This window comes from Acanthaster planci, unplaced genomic scaffold (genome assembly GCF_054643075.1).
Source record: "Acanthaster planci isolate LZ-2023a unplaced genomic scaffold, COTS_SCS Contig35, whole genome shotgun sequence".
Taxonomy (NCBI): domain Eukaryota; kingdom Metazoa; phylum Echinodermata; class Asteroidea; order Valvatida; family Acanthasteridae; genus Acanthaster; species Acanthaster planci.
In genome coordinates this window covers 80,264-107,571 of record NW_028257659.1, presented here as the reverse complement: position 1 = coordinate 107,571, position 27,308 = coordinate 80,264, and the positions used below count along the sequence as shown (strand labels likewise).

At 41.3% G+C, this 27,308-nt stretch overlaps 2 protein-coding genes and 1 pseudogene across 3 annotated transcripts; all 3 read right to left on the bottom strand.

Moving 5' to 3' along the window:
* Positions 1-3,310: 3,310 nt before the first annotated feature.
* LOC147795414 (uncharacterized) lies at positions 3,311-10,160 on the bottom strand. Its single transcript, XM_087131959.1, has 4 exons — positions 9,976-10,160; positions 8,394-8,632; positions 6,992-7,102; positions 3,311-6,387 (listed from the first exon to the last, which is right to left on the bottom strand). Exons 2-4 carry the CDS (start codon positions 8,584-8,586, stop codon positions 5,480-5,482), a joined length of 1,212 nt encoding a protein of 403 aa, XP_086988085.1. The 5' UTR covers positions 8,587-8,632; positions 9,976-10,160; the 3' UTR covers positions 3,311-5,479.
* Positions 10,161-11,353: 1,193 nt separating this feature from the next.
* On the bottom strand, positions 11,354-18,620 carry LOC147795413 (E3 ubiquitin-protein ligase TRIM33-like; annotated as a pseudogene). Its single transcript, XR_015423916.1, has 3 exons — positions 18,114-18,620; positions 14,861-16,159; positions 11,354-13,579 (listed from the first exon to the last, which is right to left on the bottom strand). The product of XR_015423916.1 is annotated as an E3 ubiquitin-protein ligase TRIM33-like (transcript).
* A 383-nt stretch (positions 18,621-19,003) lies between these two features.
* LOC147795412 (E3 ubiquitin-protein ligase TRIM56-like) lies at positions 19,004-26,908 on the bottom strand. The gene is made up of 3 exons (XM_087131956.1): positions 26,479-26,908; positions 23,223-24,521; positions 19,004-22,116 (listed from the first exon to the last, which is right to left on the bottom strand). Exons 2-3 carry the CDS (start codon positions 24,517-24,519, stop codon positions 21,497-21,499), a joined length of 1,917 nt encoding a protein of 638 aa, XP_086988082.1. The 5' UTR covers positions 24,520-24,521; positions 26,479-26,908; the 3' UTR covers positions 19,004-21,496.
* Positions 26,909-27,308: the final 400 nt, after the last annotated feature.

Below are 27,308 nucleotides of genomic sequence, written 5' to 3'. Positions count from 1 at the left end.
TTCTTTGCCTCCACTGATTCAGGTTACTCGTCAAAGTAGAATGTGGTCCCTGTAGAAACGAAAAGCATTGATTAACTTCAGCTGACAATAATGAGAAAGTAAGAAACTATTGCACCTGCTTAGGCATCAAGAAAGTAATGACAATGACTGGTTAAAGAAAGCATATACGGTATTTTTCAGTGCTTAGAGTGCATGTTAATATTGACAAGGCACAACAATAGCTAGATATTCACAGAATTTTAGAAATCTTTACAGCTCAATTTTGTCAGATTCTCATGATATCTTTGGGGAAAAATATTTCGCACTTCAAATTGAACTTAAAGGCAATTCTTTCTTTGGTGGACAAACTGTGTGAATGGTACAGAAGCGTACATAGGACATGACTGAAACAAATCTGCTTTCTATTTCGCCCATGCGGTATAGCAGTTTGGTTGCAATGGGTACAGTCCTTAGACACTCAAAACTACAGAATCTCTGGGTAAAGTGCTATAAAAAAGACTGAATATCTGTAATGAGTAATTCTCACCTTTATGGATATTCCTTCAAGTTGAACGACAATAGCTGCAGTGGGACTGATTCCAGGCATAAGCCATTCTTTCCAGTACATCATTCAGAATCCTCTCCATCTTTTCCTCACTGACATTGTTCTGTTTTTTTCAAGACAGCTTTCTCTATTCAATCACTGGCTTGTGTCATGTCCACGAATTCTTCCCTTTTCATCTCTCAAAGTCAAAGCTCAGAGTCCACTGCGGCAGACAATCTTGATTTCCCTCGTTTGGTAAAGACTATGTATTTATTTTATCCAAGGAACCTTCTGGAACTGATTCGAGGTCGGGCCTCAAAGAATCTTTGACCAGAAAAATTGTCCGGTTACGGCATTTATAGTGATTTTATAAAGACGTTTTTCAAATTTGATTTACGACAAGTTCAACAAATTTGCTGTTGATTTTTGAACACGAACGAGCACATTTTGCGTAGTGCAGTACGTTAACTGCGTGCATTTTTTAAGTCTTTTATAGCAAGTTGATAGATCATTTTCCTCATTTTAATTAGGAAATGGGTAACCGGCAAATGATTTAATAAGGGGTAATGGCCTGTGGTTACATGTTTGTTAATGGTGGGGGGTTAGTGGAGGTTTACACTGTTCACGAAATCGTTAGTTTTTGTCAATGGTTAGTGGTTAAGTTGACATGGTAAATGGTTATGGTTAACGGGGTTATTTACCGTGAATGGTTGATGGTTAGTTGAGGTTCATATGGTAAATGGTTATGGTTAATGGGGTTGTTATTTACTACACGTATCGGTGATTGAGGGTTGGTTGAGGTTAATATGGCTTATGGAGGGTGATTGATGGGATTGTTTTCGTGGCTTTGGGGAAATGATCTCAAAATACTATTTACTGACATGACCCTCAATTCATGAATAGCGATCGAGTCAGTATATCGGAAAGAACAGAAATGGCTCGTATTTTAGAAATAAGCCAATATCAGGCTCAATTCGTTCCATGTGGCAGGCTAACGCTGGATTACGGCAAGTGCAACGATATTGTCTGATCGTAGGCTGTCTCTCTTCCAGTTCAAATGGTGGAATTTTGTCGCATTGAGTCTGATTATGCAGGCATCTTCACCGCAACATTCTTCATACGAGCTCGATATGGGCTCACTGGGCTCTGTGTGGACTATACGTGGGCTCTAGGTGGGCTTTAGGTGGAGTGTTGCTTCCAGCCTCCCTCGCTAATTGAAGTCAAGGTGCACTAGAATCATCTGTAATACAGTGTAACAAAAACAAAATTTGAAATCATTCCCCCAACAGGACTGTACACTACATCCCAATTTTATCTTAAAACTCAACAGCTTCATAAATTTGAGAATTGGAGATGATACACCTCCGTTCGTTCAATCCTTACTTTTAGAACCCTGCAAGTATTTATTTGCCAAAGGATAAACTTTCAATCTTTCTTACAAAATCCTCCACAAAATGGCTCTACAACCCTTTGTGCACAAATAAAAGCATAGATAATTGGGAAGTATATATGACCTTGGAGCAGTAGGAAGTGCTTGACACTTGACACCCTGTGCACAAACCCATGGAACTGTTGAGAAAATTTCTGTTTTCTAAGTAAACGACTAGACTATTTGCCTTCTAGATTGAACTTTTCTGTTTGTTGTGTTTGCTTTCTGATGGCTAATAGGTCATTGCAGGGAGTAATTACAGGGAGTATGGCAGCACGCGCCTTGCCACACTCCCAGTAATTATTTGATTTACACACACATTTATTTCAACATCGCCCTACAAAGACACATAACTAGTACATTGCTATACTTAAAGCCAACACTGCACGTATTGAGATTCAACTACATTAAAAAAAAAAAAATATCACACATTATTCGGCGGAGCCAAATGTTTGTGACGCTGTGCATGAACACTGTGCGATGCATCGTGTAAATGGCCACAGTATGCAGATTGGCGGATATTACTTTGTGAGAGGTTACGTCCAGGAAGAGTTAAGTTCCGTATATGGAACTCTAGCTATCGTTTACAGGGCATTTGTCTTTTTAAGTCTGAAGCAATCAATCAAGATAACATCAGGCATGTTAAAGGAATGCAAATAATTTCAAAGCAGATTGTATGGCCATGATACATCCCAGATTATCTTTGTTTCCTCAGGGAAGTCTTCCTATTACACAAAGGGTTGAAGAGCCATTTTATGGAGGATTTTAGAAGAAAAACGTGGCATTTCAAGAATTCCGTATCCAGCCATCACTTGATGGCACCCTATCATAAACGTCACAAAACTGGTCTGAAAATTCTAAATGTTTTCAAAGTCAATCCTTCAATGTTTGCACAGCTAAATTTGCCGTTGTCGACATGTCTTCGCTTGCTATATGCCTAGTAGACTGCTGCAAGGGAAAATAAGTGATTTCGTAAATTAGGGTCATGGAACGATAAAGTGAACAAGTCACAATCGAAATTGAATTTCGTGCTAAAAGCGCCCGTGTTCGATCTTTCATTAGTTCAGTTTACTCTCTAAAGGGTAAACTATACCACTTTTAATCATGGAGGCCAAAATCAGTTACTTTAGACACAGAAATGGCATACTTACTTTGACTGTGTAATGATGGCGTAGTTAAACTGATGCTCCTTCTAAGGTGCCCGCGAATTTATGAATGCCCATCAGCCCACGTGAGAATTTTATTGTTATGCAGTTACACTGGTTCCCTTCCGCATTCACTCTTTGAAATCATTGCGGCGGAAACCAACCATTGCGCAGTTGAATTCAATTCACTTGATACTCTATTTGTCGAGTAAATTTTACTAGAAGCCCTACTAGGCCAGATATTTTATTTATTTCTAAATTGTCGAATTAATTGTAAATTGACAGCTTTGAAAAAAAATATTTTACAAAGGACATATGATAGGGAAATTCTTATCTTAACACATGCAAAATTTACATCTGCATTACGAACAGCGCCCCCTGAGTGGTTCAGCCTAGACGGGTTCCCGGATCCCGTCACGTACATGTATGTATTCTCCGACGTCTTGCAGACGTCCTCCGAACGTAGTGATCGATGGCGGACAATGAAACCAATGGGGGAATCCTGGCGATTTTACGTAAATGAGGAAACGAATCCCACGAAATGCAGAATCAAACAGGAGCTGATAGAATATTTCCCCTTTTCTTCTTCGTTACAAAAAAATACAAGCTGCGCTGGTGACCACCAGGATGGCCTGAAGTTCAGCGCTGGCTTCATCGTTTTATATTTTGTAAAGTCCCAAGGTGTAGGAACAGAAGTAATCAACAAATGTCACTACTCGAAAAAGGCTGCTACAAATCTGATTAAACTAGGCACAAAATGGGACAGAGGGGTACCCACAACAATTCTAATTCTTATACACACTACAGCCTACTGTCACTTAACACATCCCCCTAGATTTCTGAAAGGAATTCCTGAGATACCAGTATAACAATGACCAACACAAAGGCGGGGGGGGGAGTCTCTCTGTCCCACCATTTGCTTCATATGAATTTGATAACATAAGATCATTGATTCCATCAGACATCTTCTTCCCTTGATTCCATCGCAAAAGCTTGTGTGTGTTTAGTGGACAGCACCATGGATTTTTTGTGGGTTTTTGGAGGACTCTCTTACCTATAATCACCCGCAGACTCATCCAACTACCAACCCATCCACCAAATCAACCTATAAGAACTATTATGCAAATACTATCAGATGTCAAGGAAATGAACACACACCTTCCAAATTAGACACAAAACAAAATAAAATAAAAAATAAAACTTGAAGTATATGCAAATAGCGTAAGGTTGAACTCTATGTGGACAATGTACCGGCTTCCACGGTAACCCACATTACCTCCTCGCGATAGAAGTCAACATATTAATATTTAAGGATGTTTAATCACACAATTAAATTCTTAGGTTGAAACGAGCTGTCTTTAGGTTAACGATGATATTAAAGTCATTAAAAATGACAGTCATGTGGCGATGAACATTGAATAAGTCAAATTCAGTCAACATGATCGAAATAATATGAAATAAAAAAGTCCACTGTGACGTGTCTTTTATGTGGTTCAGTCGAGAAGCGCAAGCATTGTCACCAACAGTTTCGAAGCAAATGAACCATAAATTAAAGACATAGCTTTAGGTTAAATCCACAGAGGTGGATGAATAATTGTTTCTTGGACTTTATGAACACGGCTCAAAAGTTTAACTGCCTCCGGGAACACTGTGACCTTGCTCACGTCTTACAAAGTAGCATTAATTCTGAGCTGTTTCTGACGCAGTGCTGGTATTCAGCATTGTTTTTTTGTTTGTTTGTTGGGATGTTTGTTTGGTTTTTGTTTTGTTTGTTTGTTTGTTGGGGTGTTTGATTTTTTGGTTTTTTTTGGGGGGGGGGTTGTTCAGGAAATTTTACCCTCTTGACTAACTTTGTAGTTTTTATGTTTTTGTCCCAAATGTGCTGAAAAGGTTGGTCCTGAGAAATACACTTCGTTGCATTCCCGGCACAGAAAACACTTCTTATTCTCCTTGTGACAGTTCTCGTGATCAAGAAGCCGAGTGTTGGACAAGAGATGTCGCCCACAGAATTTGCATTGAAGGTTTGATTTAGACCCAGAGCGACGGTTGGTGAGGGTTGCAATTGGGGTCCACTCTCTATCAGCCTCATCAGTGAGGTTGGACTCCTCCTTGCTCGATAACTCGATGAAGTCTTTGCCGGTGGTGGCTGCAGAGGATGATGTTATGGGATACTGTTTCGCACTGTGACGTCGCACGTGTCCTTCATGGTCTCTCTGCTGGGAGCCGTTTGTCCTTGAAGGCGTGCAGCCCTCGGTTGTCCCTTTGGATGATTGGGTACCCTTTTCGACTTCTGGACGTTATGAAGATTTCGTTGAGGTCGATCAGTGTTCTGGATAGACTGGCTACAACTCGATCTATCACTTTCTCTCCTACCTAAGGGCGCTACTCTTGCCTTCCCTTTTGCGGCAGGATATGGCCGGCCAGTTTGTTCATTGTCACCACAATGGTATTCCTTCTCATGACGTTTTCGCGCACATTCACCGAATAACGTTTCGAGCAGTGCCTGCATTTATACAGTTTACGACGGTGGACTTTAACCCAGTGCCTCTTGAGGCTTGAAAGCTCTTTGAAGCGCTTTCTGCATATCTGGCAGTGGTGTGGTTTCTCACCAGTGTGAACTCGCAAATGACGGGCCATGTCCCTGACAGTTTTTGAGCAAGTCTTACATTCGTGCGACTGACGATGACGTTTGAACCCTTGACGAGTTAGAAGAGTTTTGGAACACACATCACATTTATTGAGTTGCTTGTACTTTTTAGAAATCAACTTGGTCGTGCGAAGATGCTTCCTCGATTTGGAACGGTTCGGTGAACTTCTACTGGTGTGAGTACCCAGATAATTCCTGTGCTCCTCCTCGGTTTGAGTGCCACAAGCGTGACTGTCACTGCCGTCGAAAGAACTTGACAGGTCTTCCTTGTGGGCAGCATGCGCTGCCTCTCTACTAGATGTGGCCCCGCTGAAGGTGCGAGGGTTGAGCTGGCGCCCTCCAGTCGTCGAGTGAGAATCGGAGGGCGTTATTATTTCTCCCCGGTATGTGATTGGTAGAACCTCCTGACCTTGGCTCGCCTGTTGCTGAGAGTACTGATGATGGATTTGCCCATCAGCCCCAAACTTGCCTGGTTGCTCACAGGTTTCTGGCGCAGACTTACCATTAATCAACCTGGTAGCACCACTGCTAGTACCTGCCATCGGGGTTTCAACTTGAATTAGTCTCCCTTTCATCCCCTCAGCTTGAATATTCTCTCTTTTGTCAGCAGACTCGTTCCTCTTTGGCTCGTTTCTCGATTGTTCTAAGGAGAAAGGACAAAAACAGCCGTTTGAATTGCAAATAAGCAAATCGTGCACATAGTTGGCCATGTTGTAGGCTGTATGCTATTCTCCTCAATGAAATATTGCCTAAAAGGTGTCCATGCGGGCAAAGATGAGTATACGTCTTATGTTTTAACCTATAGGGGTACATATTTCCTCAATTACCCTCCTTGGTGAGATTGTTCCCTGCTGGGAAAACAATAGCTGGTTATGGAGTTGCTTACTCCACCCTACTAACCCCCACCTTGTGGTTTCATGCAAAAGCAAAGTTCAATCCGACGCGGTTATACATGTGTGTGCTACTCCCTCGTTTCGAGCGTTGACGGCGTTTGGACTGAAAAGACCCGTTTCTTAATAACAGTGAGTAGGTCTACGAGATGTCCATTATTTCCTAAACGTCAATAACCACAAATAATTATAAGGCACCTTAGTTGTTACAGGTTGGGAGAGTAGTTTCATGGTAACTCGACAGCATTTATATGAATATTTTGCAGCTCATTACAGAAGCAGACTTTCAAGACAGTCCGTATGATTTTTGAAATTTCCCCTCCAAAACTTTTTAGCTGGCCTCAAGCCAGTACTTACCTATTTCACCCCCGCTCCGACCAAATAATTGGTAGCAGTCTAAAACGGGCATGGGTGGATTTGTCAAGTTGGCCTTACTACTTCCCATTCGAGTTGCCCCAACCACTTGCTCTTTTGGACAGAACAATAGAAAAAGAGTGGGGAGAAAAGGGAAAATATGCTGCAAGAAAAACGTTCTGTGACCCAAATTGAAATTTGTGTTTCAGAACACCAGGTTAACAGCTTGCATTTTCAATATCCGTTTGGTAAAAGCGCAACAATTCTTTCACATCTGTGAGCTGGTATTTTAAACTGAAAGATTATAGACAAAGGAAAGATTCAACTTTGTACCAGAACTGCGTTTCTGGTATTCTGCTCATGGGGGCTGCATTTTGCAAGCAAGCCTTTGGTCTTTTGAAAAGGGAAATTGAGGAAAAAGGGGAACGCATTCTGGGCACTTCAGGGTCCTTTACTTCAGTTGAATGACAAAAAATCTGACAGGAACTAATGATCCTATTATGTTGTGGGCTAAAAAAAAAACAATCTATGTGTTGTTACTACACTGTACTAAGTTATCGCTAATAAAGGATGGTTCATATTAAGTTTGTCGCAAAACCGACTATTGGGATGGATCTGTGACGTCAGACCCCTCATATATTCGCTGCGCGTTTTTGCTCAAGTATAACACATTCGAACTGAAGAAAACTTTTGCTGGAAATCTTTCATGACTTCAAATTCGATTCCCTTTCACATTCACTTGAAGTTTGACCATACCTAGGGAAAAGCAAGAGCAGATCCAGAACACACGTTTTGAGGGAAACCTTTGGGGGCTGGATTTTTTTATAACCTTTGAAAACCGTATTAATTAGGGGTGAACTTTGGGGAGTTGCAAACTTTGGGATGGAAGTGAAATTAAAAAAAATCCCTTTCTCTCCTAATTGTTAAACATGGGCTCTTTGCCCCAATTTGGCATCTACTGGAAACACGATTCAAAGAGAACGTTTTTATCGTGGCCAATACAATTCTCCCAAATTTCCCCGTCCTCATGCATCATTTTCCAAGCCATAATGCACCCAGAAATCTAAGACCATATCTCCTAGCTGTGGTCTGTCCAATCAGAACAACTGTTGATTATCGAAAGACACCTACCCACCTGGGCCCGGGGGGAGCAAATTTTGAAGAGAAGGACCACATTTTAGTCTGGTGCGGTCACTTCGCAGAATTAACAGAAAATAAGTCTGGGTAATGCTTTCTTGTTCTGTTTTTGTAGTACAGAGCAAGCAGTCCTGGGATGAGTAATTAAATGTAGCAGAATGTTTTCAATATTGTAGACCTTCTTGGCACACCGGTACACAGTTTCCGAACTTCCAGTTCACAGGGAGTGGTGTTACATGGTTCTACAAATACATGTATTTGATCTTACCAGCTAACTCGTTCACTGCTATCACGACAACGTCTTCATTCCTCTCCCACGTCTCCTTGATCTTGTTCAGAACGCCGATTCTGTTGTCGAAGGTCACACCTGGCGCTTCGATCAGCTGGAGGACCAGCCTAAGAGCGGTGGTGCACCTATCAGAGTCTGTCAGCGACGACATCGAGGCATCGGCGTCGGCCATTGTGGGCGAAAGTAGGCCTAAGTCACTGAAATGACTATCCTCCAAACTGAGTAAAACAGAATACTGGGAAAATGACAACTCTGACGCGTGACATTTGGCCAGCTCATAAATGAATATATGAAAGTAAATATGAACGCCATATAACTGCGCCAAATCCATTATTAGTGGTGCGAATTTGCCCAAATGGAACGCATTTTAAATCAGGAGAACACGTTCCTGACGTCAAACTCGTTTGTCTTTGAAATCAAAGTAGAATTTAACTTTTCTGCTTTTGTGATACCGGAAAGGCAGATTTTAAATAGGTGGCCGAAAAGTGGCCATCTGCTTTTCTGTTCTCAGTGGGCAGTGAATGGGATCATGAACCGGTAGGTTACGACCGTTTCCGTTTTGGGAGAGTGAAGACGTAGAAACCAATACCTAACCATGCTTCCTGGGGACCAATCCCACACGGCAGTATCAGTGTCCCTGTGAGGCAGAGCAAATAGCAGCTGAAAGGAAATGCAGTTTTACAGCTATCATCCAATAGACACACAGGCTTGTTTGGGAAACATTGGAATCTTGTATTACAAAAGATAGGTGGACCGTATTTATTGGTAACGTCTTCAATCTCATAGAAAGGAAATGGTCATAACTAAAGGTTCACGACCCCGTTCATGGCCCTTGGATGGCACAAAAGCAAATGGCCACTTTCCAGCCGCCTAAATGTGCTTCTCTGGTATGAAAAATGTACAATTCAGGGTTGTTGTCACAACGTCTGACCCTCCTTTCTGCCTGCTCGAAAGGAGAAAAGCAGATTGGCCACTTCTCGGCTGCCAGCGATCGAACAGAAAAATTGCAAAAATGCACAACCAAACAACGCTTGTTCTGCTTTTGAGGTATAGCAGAAAAGTCGAAAACTGCATGTTATAAAAACTGTGATAAAACTTTCTTTCCTACTTTTCTGGTAGCAGAAAAGCAGGTGGCCACTTTTCGCCCTCCACGCGCCAAACACCCTGTCCACCGCACTCATAAGAACCAGCGAACCGGGAAACAGGGCTAGCCTCCCTCGTTCGTGATGCAATTGCTGACACGCTCAAACCTTTCCCTACTTTATTGCTGGAGAATGGATGACAAATGACTAACCTATTCATAAAACATGTCCACCTCTACTCCTGTTCTCTTGTGCCAAGCATCAGCTAATATTTAAATGTTTAGTTTTTACTGCTTAATTTGTAATTTTGTTTTATAACTCCTGTTACTTTGTTTAATTGTTTAAAGTTAATTTGATTTTTGCATTTTAACGTACAGCGCTTTGAGATGTCATTGACATGGAAAGCGTTTTTTAAATATTTCATCATCATTTTTATTATTATCATTAAACTTTGACTCCTAAATAAAATGTGGACTCACCACTGTTCAACGTTGATTCTAAGTTTCTCCAACTAAGAGAGAGTTGCTGATGGTTTTGCAGCGAGGAATTTCACTGCCAAGATTTCACTCGTTGCACTGAGAATTATTTTAGCGACCCACTTCCTGGAACATGGCGTTCACAGTTGGGCCGCTTATACAAGGAGTCTACGTAACGGTGCAGTATTTTGAACAATAATGTCACGTGTTGGTATCCTCCAATTTCAGTTACACGCAATGTTGCGAACCCATTACTTGGCTATGGCAAGCAGCAACACACGCGTCAATGCTAATTGGCCGTAGTCGCTACGCAGCGGCTTGCTGTGTTACTTCGTGGCTCACGTGTTATTTTAAGCTGCACCCATAACGCATAGGAGGTAGGGTATGGACTTTGCTCAGTCATAAGTCAGCGCGTCATAACATCAACACTGGAATTGTTGCCTCCACGTGAACTTCGACGTTCAGTGTAAAACTGTACGTCTAACAAAAGAAACGCAGTGTACTAACAATGAGGGTCCATTGGTATTTCACCGTACTTCTTTTGTAACATGTTCATAGTGAAAAAGCAGCCAACCATTTTCAAGCAATCTGTAAACATTTCCAATGCGCCTAACTATGGTGGCCCAAGAGGGACATCGTCAATCGTCAATATTGACGTCAATATTCATGACCAAATTCACCACTCGTTCGATCTCCGGTCCCAAATGTTTCCTGGATTTTTTTCCAGCAGGATAGGCGGAAACGAAGCGTGTCCACGCGCACGCGTAATGCGTAAACCTACCTTTTGGCCTGATCTCAAGTGTCCATGCTATTATCACCATCTGTGGTCATGGCTACGGACAGACTAGCAGGCCCAATCTACCTTGCTTGCTGAAAAAAAAAAATCGCGGCAATATTTGCGACAGGGGATACAACAAGTCAAAAAAGTCTGGAATATTGACGTCAATATTTGCAACCGAAGAGCGCTAGAGAGTCGTGAATTTCGGTCACAAACGTGGACGGTAATATTCGCTATTAGAGAGCAGGTCGTGAATATTTACTGCAATATTGACGACCGGAGATCGATTCGTGATTTTGGTTGTAAATATTGGGGTCAATGTTGACGATTTCCAATGTCCCTCTGGGCCCCCATACCTAGCATTTTCTGCCATTTTCAATATTTTATACTGCTTTCCTTACAGATTTCCTGGAGTGAGTTCCATATACGAATGTCACTTTACACCCTGTTCACAAACCCTATGAGGGTGGTCTGAAAAATTCTGTGTTTCCTAACAAAATGTTTCGATATTTTCACTGCTAAATTGGCTACAGCCTAAAAGGAAAAAAATCCATTTCTTGAAGGAACAAAGTATTAAATGAAAGCAGTCGATGTGCAAAGCTCTTCTAGCAAACACAGACTACGTACATTTTATTCATAATGCAACAGCAATGTCCCTACACTTCAGACTTTATCAAAAAAATCATGAAATACCCAAAAGGGTTTTCCTTTAGACTGTCCGATTTCGTTACTGACAGCCAGATCATATGTCACGCGCAGACAAACAAACAGGAGTAATTAAACAACCTCAATTATGGCACCCTTTAACAGCTCTCTCACAAACTTCCTGGAGAGCTGTCGTATTACGGGTCTGGTTCTTGATACGTCCCTAAGACTTCTTGATTACTGATAACGTACGGCTTTCTTCATATCACTACATAGTACAAGGGGCAACTATACAACCATACGGATAATCCAGTAAATCTGTCCACTCTCAAAACGAGTCTTGGGGCTTATTTGTTTGTCTGGCAGAGGTTTAGATGCGTGTTCAATCCTTCCTTGTGCAGGAAAGATTCAAGGAGGTCAGCCGAAAAGTAACAACTTTACCATGGGTATGTAAATAACCGTTACAATGTAAATTACCTACGTCATGATAAATATTCACATTTAAAAAAAACAAAAGGTCATGTTGCCTTTAAATAATACTCAGGCATAGTCTTTGAAAACGTTTTTATTCAGTAAGTGGAATATTGTTGTTGTCAGTAATTAAAACTATGTAAATAAAATCCACGAAAATTAAGCAATTTGTCAATAAAGCTTTTTATAACCTAAATTTCATCTTGCTTTTGCTCCTGCCACAAAGAAAAACACCATTTCAATTTATTTGAGTTCAAAAGAAAAACAAACTGAATTTTGTTTCGAAAGGAGTTGCAAAGGGGAATGAATTAATATAACTCTCCTCCAAATGGTGACATTGGGCCTGTTTTAACGAGGTATTAATTCGTAATATACATTCAACCGCAAATAAGAATAAGGCGGTTCAACACAAAGGGACAGTTTAGTTATGAGGGGAATATTCCTCCTAACATGAGTTCCACATCGACTTTCAGAAATGTACTTCACTATTCTAATGATGAGACCTTCGCTATCCCACTACTCACACAAAGTAAGCTTTTGAGAACATTAAAATTTATGTAAATCTCAATGAGAACAATTTGACTACACATATTTACATAGATATTTAATATTTTTATACTCTCCTCAATTTGATAATCCCCTGCAAGTTGTGTTCATTAAAATGGGAATGATTCTTTTGATGAGACAAGCTAACAACTTCCCCTATCTCCTGTGAGCGCTTACGGTAGGCATAACTCACCAATATTGGGATGCATTTACTACTGTTAAATGGATCTATGAAAATAATTCACATGTCGTGAGGAAATATAGTTAACAATGCAAAACTAACAAAGGAAATTTGTTTAAATGATAATCACTTTTTGTAGCTCCCATACTTTTGAATCCCATCTCAGTGAAATTTTGATGTAGTTTGCTTTCCATTTCTGCTATGCAGTAAGCCTACGCAAACCTTTGTGGATTTAATTTTCTGTTTTTAAAAATGAGTCATGAAATTGAATGTCATTGTTGTTCGCACCGCAACGGTTGCGACTAATGCTATTGCTGTTTCCTCCGAAGAAAGCGGAAGGAAATCGACTTGTTTGTGTTATATTAAACAAAGTCATAAATTTTCACTGAGTAGTAGTCTGCAACTGCCAGTTGCCCATCTGCTGTGAATGTGATTCCCAGGGGCCAGTGCAGACCCTCTGCGATGCAGTGGAGAAAGCCACCTTGAGGGTCATAGTGGTGGATATGACCGGTGTCACTGCCATTATGCATTGCAACATAGACGCCTGTGCTATCTGCGCATACACCAGTACAGCATCTAACTACTTCACCATCGATGGTTGGTTTGATGGTGAACAGTGTATCACCATTCCAATCAACAACAACGACTAACTCTTGTTCAAGGCCACTGATTACGACTCGATCATTGCTGTCAACAGCCAGAAAATAAGGTTCAATCTTGACTGGGATGGTGCTCCCGAGTTCCCCCATCAGTGGGGCTGTGTTCGGTCAGCACCATTCTCTCGATGTCACCTACCACAATGGTCCCATCCGTCTTGACTGCTACACTCTGGAGGTCCACTGCGGTCTCACTGACCTCACTTGGTGGCACTGTGGAGAACTGGAAAGCCAGCCTTTTGTCCTTGTCAAAGACTTTCACGTGGGATGCGTACTGCTCAAGAACCGCCAAGCGATTGCCGGTGCGTGTAGCTGTAATGCCACGTGGCCCTTTTTGGAGTTGAAAGACAAAAAGAAACACATGAACCAACCAACCACGTTCATGAAGAGTTATAAACCCTTGTCCCTTCCTCGAAAAATAGATCCCTGAAACCTGGAATTATTTATTATGAAACAATCAACATAAAGTTCCTGGAAGAAGTTTCAAAGAAACGGCTAACGTGTAGCTACGTCCATGCATAGCAAGTGAACAAGGATTCATGTAGAATGTATATTGAAGCCTCCCCCTCCCTGTCTAGCGAGTCCGTGGAATTTGGAATTTTTCCTTCTCTCACGACAATAAGCCCACCCGGGGCCCCTTCTCAACCTTCGTTGTTGCCAGGCTTGCGTTAAAATATTCGTAATATTAATACACTAGAATGACGGTCGCGTGGCAACGAACTTTAGGAAAAGAAAGTAAGTTTTCCATCAAAATAAGGAGCAAGAGACGTTCTCCTCCTTACCGTCCACTACCTGTGCTGCATAGTATTAAATGGATGAATGAACGCTGGCAAATAGATACTTCAAAAGAACAGAAATGCACTTTGAGCCTTTACAGGAGGAAATGTTGATCATGAACCATTGTGCAGATGCAACGTGTGCAACATTTGTTGCAGTGAATTCGAAGCGCATATCTGTTTTGTCGCTATGTGACATATATTTGCCTGAATGTTTACAAAAAAAATGTTTGATCCGGAATTGAGGTTTACTGGATTTTGTTTAAAGAATCCAGGTATTGTACAATTAAGCCGCTGTGTAGTCTTTTTGGGGAGAAGAAAATTCTCTAAATAAACTTTGCTGCAATATCTGGAAAAATGAATATGTCAATCATTTCTTTCTCTTAGAGCCTCCTCCGTCTGGGTACCATGTGACTCTGCCAAAAGCCTTTAGATTTCTTATGTGGCTTGACACCAGTGGCGTATCCAGCGGCGGCAACTTGCCACCAACTGACGGGTTGTTTAGACTGTTTGTTTTAGATTACCTCATAGCTAAGTAAGAAGAAAGTAATCAGTGTATTTACAAGTATTTATCAAACATGAACAAACCCTTAGAAAACAACACCACGAAATTGAAGCAAGGGTGTTGGGACTGTGAGTAGGCCTAAGGCTTTCGACATTTTGTCTCCCTACCATCATGTTGAATAAGCATTTTGCTTTTGAATTTGCCCCCCAACACACACATCAGGCAGGATTCATCACTGTTTGACATCGTAATTCCAAAATAAATCATTAATTTATTTACAATAAACAAAGCACCAGTGTATCGTTGTGAGCAGTTTCTATCCAAACTTACATCTTTCCATCGGGATTGTGCTTTTCTGGTTACCATCGATGCCGCAGACCACAACTCGTTCGTTGTAGCAGTCAGCCACTGCAACCTCATCCGGCTGACGAGCAGCAATGTCACAAACCCTATCAAACTCTCCTAGACAGCTTCCCTTGCTACCAAACACACATCGCTGCTCCCACTTTCCGTCCGTCACCACCTTGCCCAGACTGATGTCACCTAACCCCTTACTCGGCTTGAACTTCAGAAATCCAAGCCTCTTGTCAACTCTGGGAATAGTTTGACCTGCCAACAATGTCAAGTCTTTGTTGATTGTTGCGTAGAGTGAGAGGAACTCACTATCCGCTGCCGTCCTTGTCACCTCTCTTGCTGTCTCCAATGAATGCTGTATTCTCTCCGATGCCAAACTCATTTTTTTCTCATATTCTGCCAGTTTTTGAAGACGATTGCTTTGGATGTTTTTGATGTCACCAATGATGCGATTTTCTTGAGCTGTGACCTCTGCTCTTATCTCAGTTGCCCTGTCCTGCACTTCTGTCATGACTGCCTTCACTTGAATATCCCAGTCATACTTCATTCTTGAAACAGTCTCGTTAGATTTTTGGAGTTCGTTGAGGAGTTCTTCAAGGGGAGGAAACAAGTCAGTTAATAACTGTTTGTATGTCAGTACGGCTTCCTTTCTTTCAAGGTAGATATGTTCTGGTTTACTGTGATTAATAACGGTACAGTCTCGACAAATTAACGTTTCACACGTTGTGCAGAAGAATCGTGTAACTTCACCCTGGTGGGTGGAACACGTGGGACAATATTTTTCAGACTTCTTTGTCATTTTTATCTTCTCTTGACGAATTTCCTCTAATGGGGGTATATTGTGATTTGCTGAAACAACAGTTCGTAGCTGAGTACTTCGACAATGTGAGCAGATATTCTGTTCACAGTCCAGACAGCGATGCGTTGCCTCATTGCCATCATCACATGTCTCACAGAGCAGCTTCGTCTCACCCGAACACACCAACTTTTCCTGTAGTTCAATCTCCTCAACCAGACCGATCAGATAAAAGTTGGTTTTCAGGCCTCTAACCCCCGCCTGTGGAAGTTGTGTCTCTTGTCGACACACGGGGCAAGGAATCTCTGTACAGCCCTGGTGCTTCGTGCTGCAGTATGTCAGCAGACATTGCTCACAGAAACTATGCAGACAGTCCAGTATCTTGGGTCGTTGGAATCTCTCACTACAAATGGGGCATTCGAGATGATGTCTGCTGATCGTCTCTAGAGCCGAACTCACTGCTGATCCTGTTGCCATTTCTACGTGATAAGGAAAATTAGACACAAAGGTCCTCTATAAATTAAACTTTGAAACTTGTTCTTCTTTGAACAAACAGCCGCATGCACGAGTTCAAAGTGAAGGAAATACTTGAGGGAACAATTTGATTTCTTCTGTTTTTGGAGTCTGTTTCTCCCGGACAAGGCCACCAAACTTCCCTTCCAAATTGCATTTGAGGACCCCCCCCCAAAAAAAACAGGACACTTCAAACTCACGCATTTTTTTGCCAGGAATAATTATTAGATAATGGAAAGAAAAGACCAATGACGTCGAATACAGCAGATCCTATTGCAGCAACACGCAGACGTTTTCAGGCACACTTTCTGGAATGTGTCGGATAGTGCCATCAAGTATGGTCAACATCTCTTGGCTATTTGAAATTGATCGTGCTGATGTGAATGAAATAACGACATGATTCAATAGTTCCATTGCCTAGCCATTGGGCACTGCAATCTTGCAGTTCATCTTGCATGCTTCGTTTTACGCCAAAAGAGCGGTTACAAAATCGTAATAAAGATTACACTCAGGATATCTGAGGCGCCTATTTTTTGTGTTATTTGGAGGTCTTTTGACACATTTTGTATTCAAATGTAACGTGCATAGTTGTAAGCAGGTCTGCTCATAAATAAATGCCAATAAAGGGAGACAGGAGAACGCTTTTAGTAGTGTTTTCCTGCAGTATAATTTGACTATTTGTGGAATAGTTTCCACAGACAAAATTGTTTTTCTTTCTAGTCCGCAGTTCAGTTTCTAATTCATGACGGTAGGCCAGTGAGTCATGAAACATGTTTTTCTCGTGTTTCAATGTGACAAGTTCCGTTTCACATTTTGAACCCCTTTCCTTGCTATAACGTCGTTCTGTGATGATTTACACGGCAACATGGCCTGTCTATTTTTGTCAGAGAAAACGTCGACAATAAGAAATAAATCAGAGGTCCGTTTCATGGCCTGTGGGATTATCTGTACAAGACGCAGATACGTTACAGCTGAAAAGGTTTCCCTCAGGCTTGAAGCCAAGATGTCATAATTGGATGTGATCAGTTTACGGCCTATATCGGAAATTCTTGCCTAAAATTCAAATACAGCTCCGTTGCCCTTCTTTTCAACTGCCTCTGAGATTACATCACAGTTATTTAGGTTCCTTTCAATGTAAAACAAAAGGCCCCAAGGTAAAGATGAAATGAGAATAAAAGAAAATGAAATTAAGGAGACTTGAAACACCATAATGCTATTTGAAGTTACTGCATGGTCCATTTAACGCTAACGCGTTTTAAAAGATACGTAGATGTAGCTCTCGTCCTCTCCAACTTGTTCATGAACTGACTGTTGAGCCCCCATGGTGTGTAAATCCCGGGGGATGGGGAAATATACCCCCCTTGGTGGGGGTATGAGCTATTAAATCATCCCCACTTTTGTTTGTGATGAGAAAAAAATAAAGCGGATTGTGATGAATTTTCACGATTTCCCAACGACTGAAATGCAATATTACTGTATCAGAAAAGCGAAAGTAATTTTAGAAAGCCATAAGTATAATATTTTGGTTAAAGATTCTGCATGAATTGAATACACATCACAGAAGTACACCTTTATCAAGAACATCGCCCTCCCCCATCATGTCGAATTTTCATGACCGGGCAAATCGCCCCCCCCCCACAATTTCCCCGTCCTCCATCTGCCCAGTTTTCAACACAGATTTACTCCACTGTGAGCTCCTTTTAACATTAGATCCCTTCCCCTAATTGTGCCACCTTTTAAACTTTTTGGTTTGGGGAAACTTTGAAGCCATCGGGAGCAGAGTCTGGACTGATCTCGTAGCCCGTACTCTATGTCCTATCGCCGGCAATTACCGATGTGGCAACTTTGCCACGTACCTTTTCAAACAAACCACTGACAAGTTCTTTGAAAGGTTTTTGCAACGGAAGGTATTTCACTTACCATTCAAAGGAACGTCCTTGCTTTCCTTTTTAAATTGAATCGATTGATTTGTCTAGAGTTTTATCGAGATTCTTCCACTCTTGTAATGTAGAAATCACACCTGTAGCACAGATTTTGGAAAGTGTAGACGCGAAGTGTTTCCTGGAAAATGGCGCCGACAAGGTGTGGTGTGTAGGGATACGCAAGCAATGTACAGCGAGTGGTACATAAGACCAGGCCTGCGTTGGTTTGACATTGATGTCTATTCCAAACTGTACAGTACATTCTCAAAGCCGCCTTACGCTTCAGTGCACAGTAATTTGCAAACCACAGTTTGTCATGAACTTCAAAGTCAGTCCCTTCAATCCAGTCTCCCTTTCAACTCATTTCCACACCGTTGTGTCGAGACTCCATTCTGTTGGGACAAACCTAGCCACAGCTGCACTATAACAAACTACGGTAATACACAGTAACGTGCCATTCAGCACTAAACAGTTGGATTACACAGACTTGACGTTGCCAGTCCTGAGTGTGACAGAATGTTTCATTCTTTGTCGGTTTGCGGGGAGCTTGTCAGAACATCGCCTTCTCAGGTCAAGAGATGGATCGTTCAGACCTACCACGCGGTACCATTACGGTTATTAGAACCCCTCTGGAAATCTGCAATCAGCACAAGAAATTAACCAAGATTTGATAGCATAAATTGTCCTTGGTATTTGCGTAATAAGACGAAAACTAATAATGGTGACACATTCTCCTGAGCATAGGAAGTTGTTTCAAAACATTGATGTAATTTGGAAAAGAACAGGAATTTAGAATTATAAGGTCAACATCGTTTAGACGCTACCAGGAGACTGTCCCAATAAGAGGCGAGGACTATAAATGGCACGTAGACAGAGACGGACACAGGATGGAATTTGCCACATTCAACCTTGATTTATTTCCACCTCAACTATGTAGATACAAACTACAGCTATAGGGCCTACGTGCATTTATATCAGATAGTGCAATGTTTATTCTCTTATGAAACTTAGAAAGCCGACAGTCATATTGGGGTTTTCCTTTAGACTGTACAGTTTCGTCATTGACGGTCAGATAATGGCTGTGTCGTGCACAGACACGAAACGAGAGTCCCCAACCCTAACTGTGGCCATGCATATTACACACTCAAATAATCTTTATGGCGAGCCCAGAGAAAAAAAATTGTAGTCCGGTTCGAATTAGCGTTGCTACTACCCCGAAGGCTGTTCATTACACCGAATACACTATACAGGCAACGTACATAGCCAGCTGTGTTTCATGATCAGTTCACTGCATAGCAAAAGGGGTAACTGTACAATAATACGATAAATCTTATTCCTGGAAATTATTTTTTTCTGATGAGGGCTTAGACACTGGTTCAAGCCGTTTTTACGCCGGAGGCTTGTAGCTCACTGGGAGGTCAACCCAAACTTAACAACTGACGCACTGATATGCAAATAACCGAGGCACAACGCATATTATAGCTATGTCATGATACATATTCACATGACAAAATTGAAATGGTCAGGTTGCTTTCCCTCAAGCACGGTCCTATGAAACTATTAAAGCCTATAAACAATGCCAAAACTACAAAATCCATCAAACCTACAGGACTTTACCAATGAACTGTTTTAAAGTTTCATCCTTTTTTATTTTATCTTGAAACTTTTTATGTATTCCCGTAACAGGTCGGCTACCAAAAACAAAACTAAAGGCGTATTAATATTTACACAAGCTTTACTTTCGAGATACTCTCTCTACGGATTTCAATTTAGTTGCCAAGTACTGTGATCGGGAAGAAAACGGATATCTAGAATTATAGGATCAACATGTTTAAAATGGGACGGGACAGGGAAGCCATTCTCAACGTGAATGCAACAAGCACCGGACGTGGTATGTAGACGTAGAGAGACACACAAGATGTCGCTTGTAATACTCAACTTTGATGTATTGACGCAGACAAACAACTAGGAGTAATTAAACAACCTCAATTATGGCACCCTTTAACATCTCTCTCACAAACTTCTTGGAGAGCTGTCGTATTACGGGTCTGGTTCTTGATACGTCCCCAAGATTTCTTTATTACTGATAACGTACGGCTTACTTCATATCACTACATAGTACAAGGGGCAACTGTACATCCATACGGATAATCCAGTAAATCTGTCCACTGTCAAAACGAGTCTTGGGACTTAATTTTTTTATTTGGTAGAGGTTTAGATGCGTGTTCAACCCTTCCTTGTACAGGAAAGATTCAAGGAGGCCGGCCGAAAAGTAACAATTTTACCCATGGGTATGCAAATAACCGTTACAATGTAAATTACCTACGTCGTGATAAATATTCACATTTAAAAAATTAAAAGGTCATGTTGCTTTTAAATAATACTCAAGCATAGTCTTTGAAATCGTTTATATTCTGTAAGTGGAATATTGTTGCTGTCACTAATTAAAACTATGGAAATAAAATCCTCGAAAATTAAGAAATTTGCCAATAAAGTTTTTTATAACCTAAATTTTCATCTTGCTTTTGCCTCTGCCACAGAGAAAAACATCATTTAAATCTCTAACAAAACCTTCATTTGAGTTCAAAAGAAAACGAAATGATTTTTATTTTGAAAGGAGTTGCAAAGGGGAATGAATTAATATAACTCTCCTCCAAATGGTGACATTGGGCCTGTTTTAACGAGGTATTAATTCGTAATGTACATTCAACCGCAAATAAGAATAAGGCGGTTCAACACAAAGGGACAGTTTAGTTATGAGGGGAATATTCCTCCTAACGTGAGTTCCACATCGACTTTTACAAATGTACTTCACTATTTAAATGATGAGACCTTCGCTATCCCACTACTCACACAAAGTAAGCTTTTGAGAACATTAAAATTTTATGTAAATCTCAATGAGAACAATTTGAGTTCATATATTATTTTTCAGTTTTTATACTCTCCTCAATTTGATAATCCCCTGCAAGATGTGTGCATTGAAATGAGTCTGATTCTTTTGGTGAGACAAGCTAACAACTTCCCCTATCTCCTGTGAGCGCTCACGGTAGGCATAACTCACCAATATTGGGATGCATTTACTACTGTTAAATGGGTCTATGAAAATAATTCATATGTCGAGAGAAAATATAGTTAACAACGCAAAACTAACAAAGGAATTTGTTTAAATGATAAGCACTTTATGTAGCTCCCATATTTTTGAATCCCATCTTAGTGAAATTTTGATGCAGTTTGCTTTCCATTTCTGCTATGCACAAGCCTACGCAAACCTTTGTGGATCTAATTTTCTATAAAAAAAAGAAGTCATGAAATTGAATGCAATGTTGTTCACACCGCAACATTTCCGACTAATGCTACTGCATAAATCTTGTTTGTGTTACATTAAACAAAGTCATAAATCTTCACTGAGTAGTAGTCTCCAACTGCCAGTTGCCCATCTGCTGTGAATGTAATTCCCATGGGCCAGTGCAGACCCTCTGCGATGCAGTGGAGAAAGCCACCTTGAGGGTCATAGTGGTGGATATGACCGGTGTAACTGCCATTATGCATTGCAACATAGATGCCTGTGCTATCTGCGAATACACCAGTACAGCGTCTAACTACCTCACCATTGATGGTAGGTTTGATGGTGAACAGTGTATCACCATTCCCATCAACAACACCGACTAACTGTTTCAAGTCACTGATTACAACTCGATCATTGCTGTCAACAGCCACATAACAAGGTTTAATTTTGACTGGAATGGTGCTTCTGAGTTCGCCATCAGTGGGGCTGTGTTCGGTCAGCACCATTCTCTCGATGTCACCTACCACAATGGTCCCATCCGTCTTGACTGCTACACTCTGGAGGTTCACTGCGGTCTTACCGACCTCACTCGGTGGCACTGTGGGGAACTGGAAAGCCAGCGTGTTGTCCTTGTCAAAGACTTTCACGTCGGATGCGTTCTCCTCAACAACCGCTAAGCGATTGCCGGTGCATGTAGCTGCAATGTCAAGTGGCACTGTTTGGAGTTGAAAGACAAAAAGAAAAGCATTAACCAATCACCAACGTTCATGAAGATTTATGAAGCCAGACACCCAGGATCAACCTTTGTCCCTTCTTGACAAATAGATCCTGGGAACCTGGAATTATTTTTTATGAAACACTCAATATGAATCTCCTGGAAGAAGTTTCAAAGAAGCGGCTAACGTGTAGCTACGTCCATGCATAGCAAGTGAACAAGGATTCATGTAGAATGTATATTGAAGCCTCCCCCTCCCTGTCTAGCGAGTCCGTGGAATTTGGAATTTTTCCTTCCCTCACGACAATAAGCCCAGCCGGAGTCACTTCTCAGCCTTAGTTGTTGCCAGGCTTGCATTAAATATTCATAATATTTACGCACTAGAATGCACGGTCGCGTGGCAACGAAACGAAAGTAAATTTTCCGTCAAAATAAGCAGCAAGAGGGCGTTCTCCTCGTCCACTACCTGTGCTGCATAGTATTTAAACATGGACGAATGAACGCTGGCAAATAGATACTTCACAAAAACAGAAATGCACTTTGAGCCTTTACGGGAGGAAATGTTGATCATGAACCATTGTGTAGATGCAACGTGTCCAGCATTTATTACAGTGAATTGGAAGCGTATATCTGTTTTGTTGTTATCTGACATGTATTTGCCTGAATGTTTAAAAAAAGTTTGAGCCGGAATTGAGGTTCACTGGATTTGTTTTTAAGAATCCAGGCATTGTACAATTAAACCGCCGTGTAGTCTTTTTGGGGAGAAGACAATTCTCTAAATAAAATATCCTGCAATATCTGGATTCTTAAAATCAGTGTAATCAGTGTATTTACAAGTATTTATCAAACATGAACAAACCCTTAGAAAACAACACTACGAAATTGAAGCAAGGGAGTTGGGACTGTGAGTAGGCCTAAGGCTTTCGACATTTTTTCTCCCTACCATCTTGTTGAATAAGCATTTTGCTTTTGAATTCCCCCCCCAACACACACATCAGGCAGGATACATCTCTGTTTGACATCGTAATTCCAAAATAAATCATGAATTTATTTAAGATAAACAAAGCACCAGTGTATCGTTGTGAGCAGTTTCTATCCTAACTTACATCCTTCCATCGGGATTGTGCTTTTCTGGTTACCATCGATGCTGCAGATCACAACTCGTTTGTTGTAGCAGTAAGCCACTGTAACCTCATCAGGCTGACGAGCAGCAATGCCCCGAGCCCCACAGAACTCTCCAGGATCGCTTCCAAAGCGACCAAACACACGTCGCTGCTCCCACTTTCCGTCCGTTACCAACCTGCCGAGACAGACGTCACCTACGCCCTTAATTGGCTTGAACTTCAGAAATCCAAGCCTCTTGTCAACTCTTGGAATAGTTTGACCTGCCAACAATTTCAAGTCTTTGTTGATTGTTGCGTAGAGTGAGAGGAACTCACTATCCGCTGCCGTCCTTGTCACCTCTCTTGCTGTCTCCAATGAATGCTGTATTCTCTCCGATGCCAAACTCATTGTTTTCTCATATTCTGCCAGTTTTTGAAGACGATTGCTTTGGATGTTTTTGATGTCATCAATGATGCGATTTTCTTGAGCTGTGACCTCTGCTCTTATCTCAGCTGCCCTGTCCTGCACTTCTGTCATGACTGTCTTCACTTGAATATCCAAGTCATACTTCATTCTTGAAACTGTCTCGTTAGATTTTTGGAGTTCGTTGAGGAGTTCTTCAAGGGGAGGAAACAAGTCAGCTAATAACTGTTTGTATGTCAGTACGGCTTCCTTTCTTTCAAGGTAGATATGTTCTGGTTTACTGTGATTAATAACGGTACAGTCTCGACAAATTAACGTTTCACACGTTGTGCAGAAGAATCGTGTAACTTCACCCTGGTGGGTGGAACACGTGGGACAATATTTTTCAGACTTCTTTGTCATTTTTATCTTCCCTTGACGAATTTCCTCTAATGGGGGTATATTGTGATTTGCTGAAACAACAGTTCGTAGCTGAGTACTTCGACAATGTGAGCAGATATTCTGTTCACAGTCCAGACAGCGATGCGTTGCCTCATTGCCATCATCACATGTCTCACAGAGCAGCTTCGTCTCACCCGAACACACCAACTTTTCCTGTAGTTCAATCTCCTCAACCAGACCGATCAGATAAAAGTTGGTTTTCAGGCCTCTAACCCCCGCCTGTGGAAGTTGTGTCTCTTGTCGACACACGGGGCAAGGAATCTCTGTACAGCCCTGGTGCTTCGTGCTGCAGTATGTCAGCAGACATTGCTCACAGAAACTATGCAGACAGTCCAGTATCTTGGGTCGTTGGAATCTCTCACTACAAATGGGGCATTCGAGATGATGTCTGCTGATCGTCTCTAGAGCTGAAGTCACTGCTGATCCTGTCGCCATTTCTACGTGATAAGGAAAATTAGACACAAAGGTCCTCTATAATTTAAACTTTGAAACTTGTTCTTCTTTGAACAAACAGCCGCATGCACGAGTTCAAAGTGAAGGAAATACTTGTGGGAACAATTTGATTTCTTCTGTTTTTGGAGTCTGTTTCTCCCGGACAAGGCCAACAAACTTCCCTTCCAAATTGTATTTTAGGACACCCCCCCCAAAAAAAAAACCACAGGACACTTCAAACCCACGCTCTTTGTGCCAGGAATAATTATTAGATAATGGAAAGAAAAGACCAATGACGTCGAATACAGCAGATCCTATTGCAGCAACACGCAGACATTTTCAGGCACACTTTCTGGAATGTGTCCGATAGTGCCATCAAGTATGGTCAACATCTCTTGACTAGTTGAAATTGATCATGCCGATGTGAATGAAATAACGACATGATTCAATAGTTCCATTGCCCAGGCATTGGGCACTGCAATCTTGCAGTTCATCTTGCGTGCTTCGTTTTACGCCAAAAGAGCGGTTACAAAATCGTAATAAAGATTACACTCAGGATATCTGAGGCGCCCATTTTTAGTGTTATTTGGAGGTCTTTTGACACTTTTTTATTCAAATGTAACGTGCATAGTTGTGAGCAGGTGTGCTAATAAATAAATGCCAATAAAGGGAGACAGGAGAACGCTTTTAGTAGTGTTTTCCTGCAGTATAATTTGACTATTTGTGGAATAGTTTCCGCAGACAAAATTGTTTTTCTTTCTAATTCGCAGTTCAGTTTCTAATTCATGACGGTAGGCCAGTGAGTCATGAAACATGTTTTTCTCGTGTTTCAATGTGACAAGTTCCGTTTCACATTTTGAACCCCTTTCCTTGCTATAACGTCGTTCTGTGATGATTTACACGGCAACATGGCCTGTCTATTTTTGTCAGAGAAAACGTCGACAATAAGAAATAAATCAGAGGTCCGTTTCATGGCCAGTGGGATTATCTGTACAAGACGCAGATACGTTACAGCTGAAAAGGTTTCCCTCAGGCTTGAAGCCAAGGTGTCATAATTGGATGTGATCAATTTACGGCATATATCGGAATTCTTGCCTAGAAATTCAATTACAGCTCCTTTGCCCTTCTTTTCAACTGCCTCTGAAATTACATCACAGTTATTTAGGTTCCTTTCAGTGTAAAACAAAAGGCCCCAACGTAAAGATGAAATGAGAATAAAAGAAAATGAAATGAAGGAGACTTGAAACACCATGGTGCTATTTGAAGTTACTGCATGGTCCATTTAACGCTAACGCGTTTTAAAAGATACGTAGATGTAGCTCTCGTCCTCTCCAACTTGTTCATGAACTGACTATTGAGCCCCCATGGTGTGTAAATCCCGGGGGATGGGGAAATATACCCCCTTGGTGGGGGTATGGGCTATTAAATCATCCCCACTTTTGTTTGTGATGAGAAAAAAATGTAAAGCGGATTGTGTTGAATTTTCAGGATTTCCCAACGATTGAAATGCAATATCACTGTATCAGAAAAGCGAAAGCAATTTTAGAAAGCCATAAGTATACCATTTTGGTTAAAGATTCTGCATGAATTGAATACACATCACAGAAGTACATCTTTATCAAGAACATCGCCCCCCCCCCATCATGTCGAATTTTCATGACCGGGCAAATCGTCCCCCCATAATTTCTCCGTCCTCCATCTGCCCAGTTTTCAACACAGATTGACTCCACTGTGAGTTCCCTTTAACATTAGATCCCTTCCCCAAATTGTGCTACCTTTTAAACTTTTTGGTTTGGGGAAACGTTGAAGCCATTGGGACCAGAATCTGGACTGATCTCGTAGCCCGTACTCTATGTCCTATCGCCGGCAATTACCGATGTGGCAACTTTGCCACGTACCTTTTCAAACAAACCACTGACAAGTTCTTTGAAAGATTTTTGCAACGGAAGGTATTTCACTTACCATTCAAAGGAACGTCCTTGCTTTCCTTTTTAAATTGAATCGATTGACTTGTCTAGAGTTTTATCGAGATTCTTCCACTCTTGTAATGTAGAAATCACACCTGTAGCACAGATTTTGGAAAGTGTAGACGCGAAGTGTTTCCTGGAAAATGGCGCCGACAAGGTGTGGTGTGTAGGGATACGCAAGCAATGTACAGCGAGTGGTACATAAGACCAGGCCTGCGTTGGTTTGACATTGATGTCTATTCCAAACTGTACGGTACATTCTCAAAGCTGCCTTACGCTTCAGTGCACAGTAATTTGCAAACCAAAGTTTGTCATGAACTTCAAAGCCAGTCCCTTCAACCCAGTCTCCCTTTCAACTCATTTCCACACCGTGGTGTCGAGACTCCATTCTGTTGGGACGAACCTAGCCACAGCTGCACCATAACAAACTACGGCAATACACAGTAACGTGTCATTCAGCACTAAACAGTTGGATTACACAGACTTGACGTTGCCAGTCCTGAGTGTGACAGAATGTTTCATTCTTTGTCGGTTTGCAGGGAGCTTGTCAGAACATCGCCTTTTAAAGTCAAGAGATGGATCGTTCAGACCTACCACGCGGTACCATTACGCTTATTAGAACCACTCTGGAAATCTGCAATCAGTACAAGAAATTAACCAAGATTTGATAGCATAAAGTGTCCTTGGTATTTGCGTAATAAGACGAAAACTAATAATGGTGACACTTTCTCCTGAGCATAGGAAGTTGTTTCAAAACATTGATGTAATTTGGAAAAGAACAGGAATTTAGAATTATAAGGTCAACATCGTTTAGACGCTACAAGG

Coding starts and splice junctions, on each gene's coding strand:
- LOC147795412 (XM_087131956.1), bottom strand. CDS start 24,519: ATGGCGACAGGATCAGCAGTGACTTCAGCTCTAGAGACGATCAGCAGA. Junction 22,117..23,222: donor CACAATCCCGATGGAAGGAT/GTAAGTTAGGAT, acceptor AACTCCAAACAG/TGCCACTTGACATTGCAGCT.
- LOC147795414 (XM_087131959.1), bottom strand. CDS start 8,586: ATGGCCGACGCCGATGCCTCGATGTCGTCGCTGACAGACTCTGATAGG. Junction 7,103..8,393: donor AGCAGTGAACGAGTTAGCTG/GTAAGATCAAAT, acceptor TCTGTCCAAAAG/AGCAAGTGGTTGGGGCAACT. Junction 6,388..6,991: donor TCGGAGCGGGGGTGAAATAG/GTAAGTACTGGC, acceptor CTTTCTCCTTAG/AACAATCGAGAAACGAGCCA.